Source organism: Phyllostomus hastatus, unplaced genomic scaffold, assembly GCF_019186645.2.
Source record: "Phyllostomus hastatus isolate PE091 unplaced genomic scaffold, TTU_PhHast_1.1 phas_scaffold_1066, whole genome shotgun sequence".
Taxonomy (NCBI): Eukaryota; Metazoa; Chordata; class Mammalia; order Chiroptera; family Phyllostomidae; genus Phyllostomus; species Phyllostomus hastatus.
The window spans coordinates 16,216,198-16,234,929 of record NW_025334004.1 but is presented as its reverse complement, the minus strand read 5'-3'; the positions used below and the strand labels follow the sequence as shown (position 1 = coordinate 16,234,929).

Genomic DNA, 18,732 nt, shown 5'->3' with positions numbered 1-18,732 from the left:
GAGCCGTGTCTAACACCTTGTAAATGATCAGTAAATGAAAGATAACCAGAAGATCAAGAAAACTGAAGATCCTCACCAAAAAAGTAACTAAAAAGGTGCCATAGGAGGTTTGTTCCCCCTGCACAGCTAATAGCTTGTGCAGGTCCACTCAAATCCGCCTATCATTCAAGCCATTTTACAGTTAAGTAAACCAGACTTGCATCCAGTCAGTCATAAAATTAAATCAGAGAGAATGTTCACCCTGAAAGGGCAGGACCCAGAAGCCAACAAAGCAGCAGCCCTTTCCATCTTATTCATCACTTATTTATCTGTGGCTCATGCCCATCCCCCGCACCGCCTCAGGGCTGCGGGTGGGCCAAGCGGAGTGCCAGGGCCACAGGAAGCACTCCGCAAAGGAGGCTGTGGTTGGAACGAAAGCAGGGGGGCGGCATCTTTTCAGTAACCACAGTATGACCTGACTCCTGGAGGAATCCGGTTCCTGAAGAGCAACGGAAATGGCAGTGGGTGGGTGCAGTGTGCGTGGCCAAACAGGAACTTGGCTGAGAAAGTGGCCACTGCCTTTTCTAAAGCTGGATTGGCAATGTGCCACTTAGGTGAGAAGCTAAGTGAGAAAGAAGAAGGGGGCCTACGGGTTGGGGGTCTTCAGGACCCATCGAAACCTCATCTCCTATAGCGGCCACTTTAGTGTCCCGAGCCTCATCCTCTCAGCCCATCTCTGGGATGGCCATCAGTTCCTGGAACTCTCCAGCCACTTCCACCTCAAGGGCATGCAGAATCAGCTTTGCCGCTGCAGGCCAGGGCTTCCTCAGAGGGGGGATTGGAAACAAGTTAAAGTATCCTCTGTTTTAAGATGCAGCCCAATGGCCCCAGTGCAACTTTCAACCAGGAGGCAGTGGGAGTCTATGAAGTGTCCCAGCCCCCCTACCTTTGACAGGACAGTTCTGTAATAGTTTCAATGTGGTTCCTCCAAGGCACTCTAGTGACATTGGGATTCATGTGTTCGCAGCTGTGACTCACTCTCTCTCCCTCTCACTCTCTCTCTCTCTCTCTCCCCTTTCTGGCTTTCCTCCCTGCCTCACTCTCCTGCTCCCTACCCCAACTTCCTGAGTTTACCTCCCAAACTACTGGGACCCAAGCCCTTGTCTCAGTCTCCAGTTTGGGGAACCCAAACTGAGACCCCTGACCACTCCAAAGGATTGTTCGCAGTCCCATAGCCTCTGTAGAGAATCACAGCCCTTGTCACACCACTCTGAGGTGGCAGCACTAGGAGGTCCACCAAGGCCAGGACCAATCCATCTCATTCGCTGTGGAACCCCCAGGTGCCCTGGCATGTGGGAAGCACTCAGTAACTGTTAGTTCAGTAGATGCCAGTAATACATCTACTGCCTGGGCATCAGAGGGTCAGGAGTCAACCACTGGTCTTTTCAACAATTCAGGGAAGTCCTTTTCTGTTTTAGAAAAAACGTGTCAGTGAATTAAGACAGAGTCATTAGCAGCAGGGAAAAGACATCTAAAGAAGGTCCATCTTCCATTAAGCTCACCCACCGCTGCCCCACAAAACGTACCCCAGGCTTCTCTGCTCTTTATTCTGTTCTTGCCTCCTCTTTGGAACCCAGCCTCATCCACCTCTGACTGACTGTCCATCCCTACACACCACCTGTGGCCTCCTCCTTCTTCTCCTTCCCCATCTCCTCTTTCCCTTGCTATTCATGTGCTCCATATTCTACCAATAACAAAGGACTAGGTCAAAGAAAAGTAATCCAAACAAGTAAAGCTGATTATGCTGCTGCTAGCCCTTTAAATCTCTCCCCGCTGCCTCCGACCCCCAGGCCTTGAAGCTGGAGGTTGCAAACTAGCCTCCTGTGGGTCAAGGGGGTTGGCAGATATGTTTCTGGGAAACCCATGCAATGTTCTTAAAGTTACACAAAATTCCACATTCACAGCTACTCTTGAAATATTAAAGATTTGGCAACATGAGCCATACTTAGCTGGGGTCTGATTCGCTGCTTCCCAGAGACAGGACCCGCAGCCCCCATGTGCTGCAGGCCCCACCACTCCCTCTTGCCTCTGACTCTGAGACCACTGTCAGTTGCCATTGATGACTGTGATGTGCAAAGTTCACTTTGCTCTTTCTTGTTAGCTGCCTAGCCCTGAGGAACAGTGAATGTGAGCTTGCTACCCCATATTTAAACACTTGGAAAAAAGTCCCAGCTGCTGCGATTGTTCCTTATGTTTTTTAGTGCCTCGAGCAAGAGGCTAGAGCCTCCGACTCTAATGCACACCTTATGCCATTTTTGGAACCCCATCATAATGATGATGACAGTGATGATGATGATGATGTAATGACACCTGGGTAATAGACAGCAGTTACTCTTGGCACATATGTCTGCCTGATTCTACAGGTGCTTTCTTTTTTCCCAAGAAATCATTAATATTGAGGGATTCAGAAAAGATGAGGAATACAATAGGGCAAAAACAGAAAGGAGAGGCCAGCAGGAGGCACATCTCAAGTATGCTCACATTGCCCTTGCTGACTTCAAAGGGAGAGGAGACTGGTGGGCCAAAGAAAAGAAATTCTTCTCATCCACACCTTAGATTCTAATTCTGGCAAGAACACAGACTGCTTCATCTCACCTCTGAAGCTGTAAAGTCAAGCTCAAGAACCATTTCGCGTTAACCCTGAGCAAGGGGAGGACTTGGGGAGCATCCCGTGAATCAGCCTGCCTCCGCAGGCAAAACGGACACAGACAGTTTGAATCAAGTCTGTAGATCTCTAAAGCAACCCACAGTTATTTCCAGACTCCTGCAGAGCTAGAAGTTGATGGCAAAATAAAATGCAAAGGCAACCGGAAGAATAATTTCCATAACCTCTCAGAGCTCAAAGACAGAACGTAAATGACTGTAGGACATATCACTTACAGGGGAACCAACATTAACATTCTTCCACCATCTAATCAGCCGCTAAACAAATATTTACCTGTGTGCAAGGAACTAGGAATGAAGTGATCATTAAGGCAGACACAGGAACTGCCTTTGTGGATGGTCTATCAGGAAAGAGTAATTAAACACATAATTACAATTATTTCACTAATTACAAGTGGGATCAGTGATAGAAAAGAGAAGTCAAGTACGGGAACATTTACCTAGAGACCTAACCAAGGAAGGAGGCCCCCAACTGCCCACCCCGAGGAAAAAGTACTTAAGCTAAGACCTCAAGGGTGAGTCAAAGTTGCCTGGGCCCAGGGTCTGTCCACTTTCCAGAGCACTCACTGTGTGCCTGGTACCATGCCAGGCACGGGGTTAGAGAAATTGTCACAAAGACCTCACAATCTACTGCGGGGGGAAGAGGCTTCTACCATATCTGCTGCTGGGAAATGATGAGATCTCTTTATCACTATAAAATGGATTAAATATCATTAAAAAAATGTCCTGATACTCAGAAGAATTCAACCAAAACTTTTCCTGATTGCAAAATGTTCTGTTGTGAGTGCAGAGAAATTCTCCAATAATTTAGTAAAACAGATGAAAATGAGAAACTGTCAAATTCCGTGGAGCACCAGGGGCTTTACCAAGATAAGTTCTGTCCTCTGGGGACATACAAGCTGCCCCACCAAACAGGAGAAAGGACTTGAATAAAGGGAGTGAGGCAGGATACTGAACTCAGGAGGTCTGTAAAAACTGATCAGTGGTTAACACAATAATATTAATAATCATCATAGTAATGTTAATGATAACTAAACACTCTGACAAACCTTGATGTGTACTTAATTAACATATTTAACTCTGTGGGTAGGTACAATGATTTTCCCCATTTTATGGATGAGGAAACTAGCGATTAGAACAAACAAGAAATTTCTGGTTTCGGCAGTATGGCAGACTAAATAACCTGAAAACTAGAGTCTACAAAGCATTAGACATGCTGACTAGAACAACACAGCTGTTTAATCGCAAAATGGAGTTCACAAGTAATTTGATCCTCAAGTGTCAAAATCAAAGAGTGAACTGCATATCAGATCAGCGAGTAGAGACTGCAGCTGTCCCTTGGGGGCTGGTTGGGACAAGAATATGGACTCACGGAACAAAAAGACTTGGATTTTAACGTCCACAGGAGAATAACAGATGAGGTGCTGGGCCTGTGTGGAGTAGGCAGTTGGCACTGAGACGACTCCATATAAAGCTGGGGACTTAAAAGGGTTATAGCCTCAGTGAAAAAGAGACAAAAGACTGAAATCCACCCACTGGGACAGGAAGACCACAAGGAAACCTAAATATCTCTCCTGGGCTCTGGGTGGGGGGAAAACATGGCTACCCAGAGAATTTGTATTTATGTATCTTTCATCACTAGAGTTTGGGGTCCTAATATTCATTTACTGAGTGATACTGGAAGCTCCAAAGTGAGAATTTAATCCGAAAAAAATTATCCTAAGCAAGAGATATCTCCTAGGCACCTCACAAAAATAAATGAAGAGACATACCATGAACCTAGACCAGTTCGAGTCCCATAAATAGAGCCTTTCTGAAAATAAGTTCACAATGCAAAATCATAACATAATAGGAAGAAGATCTACCCCAAATAAAAATCAACAATTGCAATAAACAATCAGAGCCCTGGCTGGCATAGCTCAGTGGATTGAGCTCGGGCTGCGAACCAAAGTGTCGCAGGTTCGATTCCCAGTCAGTGCACATACCTGGGTTGCAGGCCATGACCCCCAGCAACCGCACATTGATGTTTCTCTCTCTCTCTCTATCTCCCTCCCTTCCCTCTCTAAAAATAAATAAATAAATAAATAAATAAATAAATAAATTTTAAAAAACATAAAAAATAAAAATGAAAAGTATTGAAAATAAAATCTTGACGGATTGGCTATTAGCAGGTAAATACACCAAAAGAAAGATTTAGTGAATAAGATGTTTAGGCTGAGAAAAATGCAACACAAGAGATAGAGAGAAAAAAATATCAAAGATTTGCAGAAGGAGAGAACAGAGAAAATAAAGGGGAGACTATTCAAAGACATAGCAATCTTTGATTCAGGAAATACCATGAGTCCTAAGCACAGTAGGTAAAACTAAGTTCATACTGAATGTGTTGTGCTGAAACTCCAGAACACCCAAGACAAAGAAAAGTTCTAGCACTCAAATAGGAGAAAAGGCAGGATACTTTTAAAAGGAGCAATAATAATTAGGCTAACAGCAGACTTCTCAGTAGCATCAGTGGAAGCTAATAAAAGAACTAACATCTTCAAAGTGCACATAGAAAACAGGATTTCAACTTAATCATTTATAGTAAAACCAAAATGAAAACACTCTCAGACAAGCTAAGGCGAGTGTTAACTAATGAAAAGTTTATCGCTGAAAGAACAATGAAAGGATATACTTCAAAAAGGAGATGGACCTAGAAATGAAAAAAAAATAGAGATATGAACAAAATAGAAAACTAAAGAACTGGAAGAGTCTTGGAAAATCTGAATAAATATTTATTGACTGTATAAAGTAATGATGACGATGATGAATACTGGGAGAGCTGCTTCCCAGAGATGGGACCCAGCAGCCCCCATGTGCTGCAGTCCCCACCACTCCCTCTTGCCTCTGACTCAGAGATACCCCCTCAGTTGCTATTTATGAGCATGATGTGCAAAGTCCACTTTGCTCTTCCTTGTTACCAGGAGTCTTCATGTTGTTTGTAGGAAGGATAAAGATATTGATCAACTTTAGGTTTGTTTAGACTGGATGTTAACTATGCATGTTAAATGTTTAAGGAAATCCACGAGATGGTGGGAGAATGAATGAATGAATAACAGTAAGTGATGGTAACTATTCAAAAGTAAATGAATAAATAAATAAATAAATAAATAAATCAGGAAAAAGGGAATAGGCAGTAGTCAGAAGAAATATATGACAGAGCCCTGGCTGGCGTAGCTCAGTGGATTGAGCACGGGCTGGGAACCAAAGTGTCCCAGGTTCGATTCCCAGCCAGAGTACATTCCTGGGTTGCAGGCCAGAACCCCCAGCAACCGCACATTGATGTTTCTCTCTCTCTCTCTCTCTCTCTCTCTCTCTCTCTCCCTTCCCTCCCTAAAAATAAATAAATAAAATCTTTAAAAAAAAAAAGAAAAGAAAGATATGACAGGTGGGGGGAAAAAAGAAAAAAAAAATTTAAACACACATAATCTAATGGAAGCAACAACAGACTTCTGCACTACAAAAAAAATGTCAGAGTAAATAATTGAAAATGAGAAGATAGGAATAAACCTAAAATTATGAATAAATATAAATAGATTAAACACACCAGTCAAAAGACAAAGATATTAGATTGGATTTTTTTATTATAAGAGACTTACCTAAAATATAAGGACACCAAAAGTTTTTTTTAATTATAGAAAAATTATGTTTAAAAAAACCTTGGCTATACTATTATCAGGCAATTTTATAAGTAAAAGCATTAAGAATTAAGGAGGATTCTTACATAATATTAGAGAAACAATTCCCTGAGAAGAAATAAAAATCATACATACCTTTTACTCAGTTTATAAACATAATCTAAAATGTCCTTAAAGAACAGAAAAAAAAAAGACAGGACTACAGAGAGAAACAGACAAATCTCCAAACAATTTTTCAGTGATAGGGAGACAAAAAAAAGTTAGGAAAGTAGGAAAGATGCAGATTTAGACGATACAATTAGCAAGGCTGATCTGGTGAACACCATACAGACTCCTGAGCCTCACACACGCACAGAGTAACGTCCTTTGCAAGCACTCAGGCATCACTTATAACACCTGCCCACTCAGCCGGTCACAAAGCACGTCCCCATGAACTCCACAAATCAATACAATACAGACCACAATGCAAAAAAGTGAAATATCAATAACAAAAAAATGACTTATTTAATAATAAAATAATAAAAAGTAACATATACATATGTGGGCATTTAAAGTTGTGATGTTTTAACTACCATAGGAGAAATAGTGGATATTTGTAAAGACTGACTCAAAAGAGAAACAATTCTGAAAAAGAGAAAATATTTAGAACAAAATGAAAATACCACATTTCAAAACATATGGGAAGGAACTAAAGAAATTCTTTAAAGGACATTATATAGCTATAAATGCTTGTATTAGAAAGGTAGATTGAGCATTAACGAGCTGAGCATCAATCTTAAGAAACTAGAAAAAGAACAGAATAAACCCAAAGTACATGCAAGAACGAAAATAATAAAGTTAGAGCTGTCAAGGAAATACAAAACAAACTTACAATAGAGAGGTTTGGCAAAACATAAAACGTGGGGGTTTTTTAAAAGATTTTATTTATTTTTAGACAGAGGGGAAGGGAGGGAGAAAGAGAGGGAAAGAAAAGCATCAATGTGTGGTTGCCTCTCACGTGCCCTGCACCAGGGAATCCGGCCCGCAACCCAGGCATGTGCCCCGAAAAGGAATTGGACCGGCAACACTTCGGTTTGCAGGCCGGTGCTCAATCCACCAAGCCACACCAGCCAAGGCCAAAACATTGGTTCTCTTTGAAACTAACAAGGTGATACTAACTGGAGAGGCAGGATGATGAAGTGGGTAGAAAGTGTGGGCTCTGGAGTGGACTGCCTCGTTTGAGTGCCCACTCTGCCACTTATCATGGCCTTGGGGGTGTGGCACATGGCTGCCAATGGTGGAGTCACGGCTCCAACCCCGGGCTGCTAGACTTCAGTGCCCATGCACTAATCCGTTATTCTTATGACAGGAATTCAAAGTCATATGCTCTGGCAGGAGTACCTTCCTCCCATAATGAAACTGAGTAGTATTATACCAATTTAACAGAGGGAGTAAATGAGGTTTGGAGAATTTAGGTAATTCTCCCCAAGTGATGAAATATAAAGAAAATGGAGTTGATTCAAGACCAGATCTGACTCTCCAGTTGGTCCTCTTAACTACCATGTTCATCTGTCCCAGGAACACCCCTGTGGGCCACGCAGCATAGTGACACTCTGAAAAGCTACTCACCATATATCCAACTTCAGGAAAGATGTCTTTGTTAAGGCAGAATGTAGAGAAGGAGCAAAAGCCTCTTGCTCCTATACAGAACTTCTTCATGTTACTTACGGTGACCCAGTGGTTAAGATGACATGCTTTGGAATTAGAAATAATAAGGATAATTGTTCCCTGACAGATGTGGCTGAGTTGCCTGGGCATCATCCCACAAAGAAAAAGGTTACCAGTTGATTCTCAGTCAGGGCACGTGCCTGGGTTGCGGGTTTAGTCCCCAGTCAGGGCACATACGAAAGGCAACTGATCGATGTTTCTCTCAAGGCAGGTAAAGCCACCAGCACAGTATCTGGCATGATGATGCTAGTGGAGGCGACAACGGGTACTTGCAAAGACACAGGCCTAAAAGGATGGTACTATACCTGATTGCTCCAGAATAACTAACTGCCTAAAATCCTCAAAAAGAAATCTTTCCTGCCATTTCACTCTCACAAATCTTCAAAAAGACATGTTGTGCTTTATGCACAACTAGCTAATTTTCAAAATCAAAATCATAGCCATTTCACATTATGTGAAGCAATGAAGATAAGTATTTCAAAGGACCTAACAAATAGAACCATAGCAAAGCTGGGGTAGAGGGAAGCTCACATTTCCCAGTGCAGTAACTCTAGCCTTGAACTTATTATCTGGAATTCTTGAAATCTCAGTAATGGCAGCATAAAAGGCCAATTAATCAGGTTGTTTGTTCTCTGTGTGTGAGTCACTGTTGCCATCTACAGTTAAAAATGGGGCATGCAACAGGGCCAAATAACTTCATTCAAAAACACACAGTCCTGGAGACAGTGGAGCTAAGGAAATACACGTGTTCAATCAGTACAGAAAATGAAAACGCTACCTGAAGGAGCAGCTCTCTCTCAACCACCTCTTCTGTCTTGCTGATGAGACGCTTCTGCAGCATATGAATCTTCTGTATCAGCTCATAGGTACTGGGGTCACTGGCCTGTGCAAGGGGAACAAAATAAAGCAGCTTAGAGACACCATCAGTTTCAAAGCACCGCGGTCCCTATGCAAAAGAATTATTGTTTTATTGAAATCTACTGCACACCTGCAGACCCAGTACAGAGAGATTTAAAACCAAAACATACTGGGTTGGCCAAAAAGTTTGTTTGTTTGTTTGTTTTTTCTGTAAGATGGTTCTAGTAGTGCTTAGTTGTCTTTAACTTCATTTGAAACAATTTTGTTAGATTGTATTGTGACAGCTGTCATGTCAGCCTGCACTTAAAAAACACTTGTCAAAATTGGTGAACTTTTCTGTAGCCATTTTAATATTGAAGGTGGAAGAATATACACAACATTTTCATCAAATTACGCTTTATTATTTCAAGAAGGTAAAAAAAGCAACTGAAATGTTTAAAAAAAAAGATCTGTGCAGTGTATGGAGAAGGTGCTGTGACTGATCAAATATGTCAAAAGCAGTTTGCAAAGTTTTCTGCTGGAGATTTCTCACTGAACAAGGCTCCACAACGGTCAGGCAGACCAGCTGAAGTAGACAGTGATGAAATCAAGACACTAACTGAGAGCAATCAATGTTATTCTGTTACACCACACAGGAGATAGCTGACATAACTCAAAATATCAAAATCAATAAAATTATTGGTGAAAATGAAAATGTGTCTTTTATTATATGGAAAAAATCATGCAGACATTTTGGCCAACCCAATGTGAATAACAGAGGAGATGATTATCAAAACAGAGTGATGTTTGGCTAATGTCTTACCTATCAGCTGTAGTTAGCCAATAAATGGAAAGCGAATATGTTTATTCCACCAAGGGAAATAATACTACTGGTAACAACTCAATAATGATCGCTGCTATGCATGATGTCTGATTCTGGGCCACCATCCAGACACTGCGCCAAGTATTTTTCATACATTAAGTGATTTTAGCCACACAACAGCCTTATGAGACAGCATGTGCCTTCCCCTTTTACAGAAAAGACAACTGAGGCTCAGAGGATTAAGTTATTTACCCACACAGGGGAGGGTCAGAGCCGGATTCAAGCCCAAACATGCCAGGCTCTCATTACTATGCACTGAGGCTCCCCTACCATCATCGCCGTTTCTGTGGGAATGAGACTGGCTTCCCTAATTCATTCAGCCTCAGGATTCTCCTCTGATAATCTCAACAAGAAAATTCATTACAGCCTATGATGGGGAAGCTTTCTAGGACGTGGACTTCTGCTAATAACTGACAACAGAACATGACTGTGGCATTTAGCTCTCAGCTCTCAAAGGGTGTCATCAATCCGTAATGCTCTGGTGCACCTTCAATAGCTAGCTGTGTACAATTCAAACAAGATCAACCCTTATAAATTGATATTCTGTCCCCTAGACTTTGAGCCCAAGCTTCACTTTCAACTATATTGACATTTTGAATTAATCCAGAAGCCAAATATTTTCAACTGCTTCCCAGAATCTCCATTTTCTAATTTTTAAAATAAAAATTGACATGCAATTGGAAACTTTAAATATCTGCTTGTACACACATGGAAAGAACTAATGTGACAGGAAATGGATTTAAAATCGTCAGCTCCACTTCCCCAGACATCCATATTATTGTTAGTTTAGTAAACTAACTGCACCACTCTTGGCATCTGAAAAGGAATAACTGAGGGTCCAAAAGAATGAGGAAAAGGTATTCTATTAACTCTGACTTTGCTTAAGAAACACCAAGCAGTGCCAAGTGATATCCACACACGGGGCCTAGACCTGGCACATACATTCTCTTGGCAAGACTGGATGTTGTTAAAATTCAGGCCTCATGTTTATATAATAATTTATGATGCATTATCTGCAAAGCCTTCTTCATTAAAAGGAAAAAAACACACACACACACACACTCTCCCAAATCCTAACTGTTCATCGACTCAAAGCCCCTACTGGTGCCCATATTGCTGGGTACAACTAGAGGAGGAGATGGCTACGTTTCTCTGGGATGAACAGAGGTTGTTTTTAACTGTTGTCTGCAATGCTGGTGATAACGTCTATCAGGAAGTCATCAAGTAAAATAGGAGGTTTATAGGCATACCTCAGAGATATTGCAGGTTCTGTTCCAGACCACCGTAACAAAGCGTATATTGCAAATAAAGCAAGCAAGTCTTAATCTTTTAGCTGACAGAGGGTCTTGCCTTCAGTTTGTAAAAGAAAGGAAGAAGGAAGGAAGGAAGGAGAGAAAGAGAAAGAGAGAGAAAGAGAGAGAGAAGGAAAAGCAACACCCGTGAAGCGCAATAAAACGAGGTATGCCTCTATTATCCATCACCTACCAATGGGACTTCAGCTGTGTTTCCAGGTCCCTAAGGGAAAGGGTTTGGCTAACACAATGCTAGTCCTTCAAAAGGAGGGCCAGTTCACAAAAGCCATATTTTTTATTCCTGCATGAAATAAAAAGATGCAAAGACCAGTTGAGAGATGTTTGAAGATGCTGGTTGAAGAAAAGAGGCATTTAACTATCCAAGACTAACAGGCAGGCCCGGGACAGCTGTTTGAGCAAAAACTACCCAAAGGAGAAAAATCCCAACTGGTTGAGCCACTTCACAGTTTCCACTAGATTCTTTAGGCAGAAAGGATTCTGTGCAAGACTTTCTAAACAAACCCCAAGTGAACCATCTGGTTCTGGGAACTCAGTTTACATTTGATCCAGCCTTACATTTCAGGGAACAATTTGCATAGCATTGAATAAAACCATGCTTTTCATTGTGCTTTAGGTACAGAGCCACGTGGGGTAGAAGAAGAGATTTGGGGGTGAGAGGAAGGCTCTGCCACACGTTACCTCGAGCTTCCTCCATCTGTGCACATTCATGGGATTCTCCAGTTCCTCCTCCAGGGCTCGGCATCGCGTCCTCTCCTTCAGGAATTCTCTTTGCATGTGAAAAAGCTCCTGCCTAAATAAGACACACTTCTTTTTGCAAAGGAATTCTCCACCCATTTGAATATATCTCTACGTGGTTTTACATACACACTAACATCTTATACAAAAAGTTGGAATTAAGGAGACTTCTGTGAACACTGAGACCAGCCTCCTAATCCACGCCAGACACAGATGATACCAATTCTTGCAGAGCTCAAAATTCAGCCTTAGCTTCAAGAGGGAGGGGAGGGGAGGGGAGGGGAGGGAGGGGAGGGGAGGGGAGGGGAGGGGGAGGGGAGGGGGAGGGAGGGGAGGGGGAGGGGGAGGGGAGGGGAGGGAGGGGAGGGGGAGGGGAGGGGGAGGGAGGGGGAGGGAGGGGAGGGAGGGGAGGAAGAGTACCACAGCTTCAGAATCATGATTCTGGATATCCAGGAATTAAGAAGCACATGAAAAGAACAGAGAAGGTGAATTACAAGAATGTCAATATACCTTTTAATGTTTCTAAATGGCTCTACACTAGCAGCAAGAGACCCTACAACATTCCACCACGAAGTATGGCACCTGACTTCAAGATATAGAGACCTGGGTGACAAGCTAACACCAATTAGGCCAAGGTATCAGCCACCCTAACTGCCCATTGGAATCACTGAGGAAGCTTTGAAAACATGCTTTTGCCTGGCCCTTACCCCCAGCAAGATTCTGCTGTAATCAGTCTTACATGTGGCTTGGATTTTGTAGGTTTTTAATTCCTAGTGGTAATTTCTAATGTGCAGCCAGCACTGAGAAACACCGAATTAGGAGTGATATGTTATCTGGTACTCCACAACTACACAGATGGCTGAAAAAGTCCTAAAGGACTAGCTCTGGCTCAAATATACTTCTAAAATCTGCAAGAATCTCTAATTAGTAGGTAATGTGCTACAGCCATCCATGGTACTTCATGGTCTGGCTGCCACCCTGTGGAACAAGAGGCTTTGTTAGTGGGTAGAGAAGAGGCAAGCGCCAGCATTGATAAGGGCAACAAGGATGGGCAATAAGGAATTCCTTTCTGTCCTCATTTGCTGTGAGTGTGCAGATTACCAATACTAAGCCATCTCTTCTGCTTAATTGCTTCATTTAAACCAATCATACAACTTCCCCTCATTAGCAAGACAAGCTATTAGAATTAACTGCATGGTGTTCACTCCTCAGGGAGCTCAAAACAAGCTGCTTAGGATGAAAAACATATTTTTAACACTTCTGTTTTCTAGAGTGTCATCAGAAGAGGAGGGCAAGAGTATTAGCTACTGTGACTGATGGCTTATCTTGTACTACACCCTGTGGGAGGCACATTATGTTTGTTTTCATGTTTAACTTTAACCACAAGTCTAAAGCTCAGAGAAGTTAAGTGATTTCCCCAAGGTCACACAGCTTGTAGGTAGCAAGGCTGATGTTGGAATTCATGCCAGCTTGCCTCCAATGTCTTTGTTAAGTTGTTTTCCCATTGAAAAGAAAAATAAAATCTATTATCAACAAACCAGCAATTTTGACGAGGAATAGATAGAATTTGGTCCTTTGTATAGGTAATAAAAATAACTCATGGCTGGCAAGTTCAGTGATGGTCTCAGAGATCATTCAATAGCTACTTGAGAATGCATCTATTTGTCTCCAAAATGCCAATGATGGTACATATCTCTGGGTAGTAAACTTATGAGCAATTTTTCTAACCCCTTCTTTGTATTTTTTCTTCATTTCCCACATTTTCTACAATGAATTTGTATCACTTTCATCATCTGAAATACAAGCAACTCTTAGAAAAAAAGAGTATTGATCCATCCTTGGTAGCGGCAACTTCCTCTGATATTCCTGAGGGTATTCACTGCATCTAAATATCCAAACTAATTTCTAATTTGATGAATTTAAGAAAGTAATCCAAGCTGTGTCCTTGTCCCAAGGTTGTTAAGGATATTGTTCATCTACAAGCCAGTGGGGAATAAAAGTAGTTACTAAGAAAACACCAAGCCTCTTATTTGGTTCCTGCAATTGCCTGTATAAAACATGGTGATGTTTTCCCAAAGGGAAGGTGCATCTTGTATAATGTAAGATTTAAAGCAAGAAGAAGGCGCACTAAGCTAAAGTGAAAGCTGGAGAAGATAAATCAAGAGTGAGATATAAAATTTGGCTGCCTTCTAAGGAAACAGAGTTTTCAAATAGTGATAAAATTAAATTCCCCCCCCTTTCATTCTGTATATAATTCCAAGAAAAAATGTGCAAATGTTACCAGAATTAAATTTAAATATTGATGCTCCATGCCTTATGTAGTGTCTTATTAAAGAAAGTCTAAAGAGTTCATGGGAACTTTTTTCCTGAATTACAACTAGTTTGTGTTTGTGATTTGACTTAAAAAATTTTTTTAAATCCAGAATAAAGTTTTTAAAAAATCTTTTTGCACTCCCTTATTTTCCCCGGAAAGGGAACTAATTCATTTTTTGTGACATAGAAAGGGTAAAATGTAGATTCTGAAGTATGGAAAAGTTGTTATTATTTGCTAATAATTTCAACATATGAAAAATTACTTTATACAACTTGATAAAGACCTCAATGATCAACAAAAGGAACACAAGGTCATTTCCGAGACTCCCACAGACTGCTTGCCTCAGTTCAGAGGTGTCTCCCATTACCTGAGCTCGCTGACATTAGCCACACTCTTGGCAAGAATGACCTTTTCCCGGCGAAGCTTCTTGATCTCGAGCTTGAGGATTCTCATGTCCTCCACCCTCTGACTGTACTGCCTCTCGCCTTTATTCAGGATGGACTGTTGGATCTTGATCTTCTCGTAGAGCAAAGCCAACTCATCATTGCGCCGAATGAGCTGGGACCCAAGGATATCTCTCTCACTGATGACCTAGAAAGGTAGAGAAGGATGTGGCCACCAGGAGATAAAAGGTCGCACTTTTCATGATGGCATCAGCATTCATTCGGTTGATGAATATCTAGCCAATGCCCACATGTGCTAGGCACCCAGCGAGTGGGGCACTGGAAACAGCTGGCTAGATAATCAATACCGTACTCCTTTCATGAGGGTTTGTAGTCTTGTTAGATTTTAGTTTTTCCCAAAACTAAAATCACCTTTGAAAGGGAAGAGATTTCAGACTGTCAATGAGATTCAGGAAAATATGACAGTCCCTGGCTGGTGTGGCTCAGTGGATTGAGTGTTGGCCTATGAGCCAAAGGGTCACTGGTTCGATTCCCAGTCAGGGCACATGCCTGGGTTGCAGGTCAGGTCAGGTATCCAATAGCAGGAGCACGAGAGGCAACCACACATTGATGTTTCTCTCCCTCTATTTCTCTCTCCCTTCCCCTCTGTCTAATATAAATAAATAAATAAAATCTTTAAAAAAAAAAAAGAAAGGAAAATATGATGGGGCAGCTGATGGCAATTGAGAGAACTGTGTGAGGTCCCAAGGTGCCTACTTCAAAGGAGACTGAGGTGTCGTTGTCCTATGTACGATGTTTTTTGTATCTTATATCTTCTTCAATAAATGTCTCTATTTTTTGTTTAAAAAAAGAAAGAGAAATAGTACAACAAATAATCCATAGTAATAATAATCCAATAACCCTTGGCCCATAGGTGTTTGGTTGTTTATTTCCCAGCCCACTGGTTCATAAATGCTTAAATGTAAATGGCTTATAGTGGGCTAGCTCTTGCCAAGTTCCACCACTTTTTATTGCCTTACACTGGCCACTTCTTTTTTTAACCTGCCAGATCTCTGAAAAGCATGTAAGTTCCTAACCCCCAAATTATGTAATTATTCATTGCAATTATATGTGAGCAATTATATTATACTAGAATATCAGCTGCCTGATGACAGGATCTTATGTTCTTATTGGTCCATGTATTCCCAGTGCCTACAGGAATGACCGACACATAGTAAGTGCTCATGGATATGACTTGAATAAATAAATAAATATTTCATAATTAATCAACAGAAGATGAGCCTTTGCTACCATTCTTCCTCCAATAAGCTGAATGGAAAAGCTTAGAGAAGAACAAGGATTTGTGAAGAGTTGAATCAAACAGTTGTGCTGGCTGATAAGCTACAGGCCTAGTGAGAAAATGTTCCTACCTGGTCTAATTCTTTCTTATGTCTCAGCCTCTCCCCATCAGCCTCAGCAATAATTCGCAAGAGTTTTCTCTCTTCAGCTTCCTGATTTTCAATGAAGTGCTTGGTCTCCAGGGCTTGTTGTCTCAGCTTTTGCAGCTCGGCCTGACAAAAAAATGAAAGATACGGACAAATTTCACTCTGTAACAGCACAAACCAGGACTGCAGGGCCCAGAATTAAATGTACAATGTGCTTCTCACACTTTCCTCTGATGTTTTGTTTAACACGGTTTGATCACTCTCACAAGCAAAACAAGCTATACACACGCGCATACACACAGCCTGTAAAGAAGAGCAATGCACATTAGAGTGATCATGTTTATTCTATGAGTTGTGCCCTTGGGGGATTTCCATCATTTTTCTATATGTGCATAACAGGGCTTCATTGGCATTCAGCAGCACTTCTCTTACCAGCTAAACGTGAGGAGAATTCACAAAGAATAGTGTGGGGGTGAGCATGGGGAGGGGGGTCCTTGTATGTACCAGCTCCTGCAATGGTCCTAATACTACCAGCACATCAACTACAGAAATAAAGCAAAAATTAAATTAGTAAAGTTAACAGCCAATTGTCTAGCTTCCAAAACATTTTGATGGAACCGAAAAGACATCATGGTATTAAAAGATATATAGATCCTACTGCTAAGGTGCTTCCAATATAGATGAGAAGATAAGATATACAAGAATTGTGCAAATACTAACAAGTACAGGCAATAATGCTTCCATATCTTTATTGTCACAAAGACAATGAGTTGATGTTACAGGAGGTCAGAGGACTTGGGTTGTCAGGGAAACAGCCTGGGAGAGGTCAGATCGTGAAGCTCTTGAGGTTACATGAAAGACATAAGAATGATGGAGAAAGAATGTTATTGTCTGTTAAGTTTCAGAAGGAAAACTGCTCTCATCAAAGAATATGTTGACTTCATTTCCACAAGTATATTTGTGACCTACATATTTTAAGCAAGATATTAGGTATTTTGTATAGCTACTCTTATCCCCATTTTACAAATGCAATTACAGGAGACAAAGAAAAACAAATTAACTCACACCCAAAGTCACACAGCTGGTAAGTAACAGAGTTGAGATTCCAACCTAGTTCTTCTGATTCTGAAGCTATCATCACACAATAGCTCCAAGTCAAATACAGAAGATGAGTAAGAGGTGAGGGATTCCCCAACCATGGATGATATTAACCAACCACACTACTGTGTGTAAATGCTATGTACAGTGTGAAAAAGGACACATGAGTCCATAGGAACAAGTTCCTATTTCTGCCTGGTGTTTAGATGGAAGAGCCAATCAGGGCCTTGGCAGTTGACAAACATTCTGAAAGTGGATAGGTATGTTTTATGAAGCGAGTAGTCAACAGTCAGGCCCATGGGAACAAGAGTACATGCAGACTGTAAAGTACCCGATACATTCACCAGTCAGCAAAGCATCCCCTGTGGCTGGATGAGAGTGTTAGGTAGAGAACAGCAGGAGATAAGGCTGATAAACAGCTGAGCCAGCCTGGGAAGGGCCTGGGAGACCCAATACTATAGAGTATAGGCAAGAGGGAACCAGAGGTATCCATATTAGAGGAAAGAAGAATATATCTTTAGAGGGTCCAAGCCCAAATTAGAAAGACAGGTGGTATCACACACCAGGTGAGCACAAGAAGAAACAAATTGCAGGAGAGATCTGCTTTCCCTCATGCAAGGAATCACGAGGGAAGTGACAAGATATTACCAAGGTTTCAGTCTTTCAATGGCTTGCAGATCAACAAATGACAGTGAGAAAGTAATAATTTTTTCCTTTCGAGAAGTATTGGGAACCACCCCCACCCTTACCCATCCAGAAACGTCACGGGGATGCTAAAACTCCCCGTATTTACAAGTGCCTGTGAGCCAACCCAGCTCTCTTTGAGGCCTGCCTCTAATCCGTGAAGACCAAGAGTTATTAACTCCATGCCTCAAACTTACCCAAACAGTACAAGATACTGTGCACCTAGTAATGTGTGATATGCTACAAACAAAATGCAGTCAGCTACTATAAAATTAAGGGCTTCTCTTACAACATTTTGTTTGTTCATTCGTGAAATATGTTTTGGTCCCAGGATAAGCAAAAGTAAATACTTATTGAGAAAAGATCTGGTCTAGTATTTACCACTTTGGGGGATTGCCTATTAGGAAAGCAATTGAAGAACGAGCCTTTCTATTCCTACAATCATTTAAGGTAACAGCAAAGACAGCAATAAAATACCTGCTTGGCTCATGCTTTCTTTAATAAAACTTTTATTTTCCCAGATGTGTAACATTCACTTCTCTGTTCCTGAGTGCCAAGAGCTGATCAGAATCCATCAGCAGAACAAAATGAAACCCCTGTTATATTAAAATGCAATCAACAGTGTGTAAAACTATCTGTCTAGAATGTAAAACCATTCGTGCGTCTGGCATTGCTTGGGTTTTTTTTTTCATAATATATCAAAATTCTGAATGGTCTCCTTATGTCACAAATTTATGGGCTGTAAACAAAATGTGGCATTAGATGTTGGCAGCAAACGTTAACATCAACAAAATACCTTGGGTTTAATGCATTTAGCAGCTATAAATCTGAGCTGTCTCACCCAGAAAAGACGGCAACAACTACACTGCACCCAAACAAGCAATGTTCTAGGTGGAGCCAAGGTATCAGCATATCTCAAAGTGTTTCTGGTGGTGCAAGGTTGTAACACAATGGCT

The 18,732-nt window shown here is 41.4% G+C and overlaps 1 protein-coding gene across 1 annotated transcript in view; it reads right to left on the bottom strand.

Annotated features, from left to right (window-relative positions):
* Positions 1 to 18,732, bottom strand: part of CFAP58 (cilia and flagella associated protein 58) — a 105,603-nt gene that overhangs the window by 35,900 nt on the left and 50,971 nt on the right. The window contains exons 12-15 of the mRNA XM_045854520.1: positions 15,980 to 16,120; positions 14,534 to 14,757; positions 11,796 to 11,907; positions 8,863 to 8,967 (exon numbers count right to left, since the gene is read on the bottom strand). Coding sequence (XP_045710476.1) covers positions 8,863 to 8,967; positions 11,796 to 11,907; positions 14,534 to 14,757; positions 15,980 to 16,120 — 582 coding nt within the window. The remainder of the gene's footprint in view (positions 1 to 8,862; positions 8,968 to 11,795; positions 11,908 to 14,533; positions 14,758 to 15,979; positions 16,121 to 18,732) is intronic.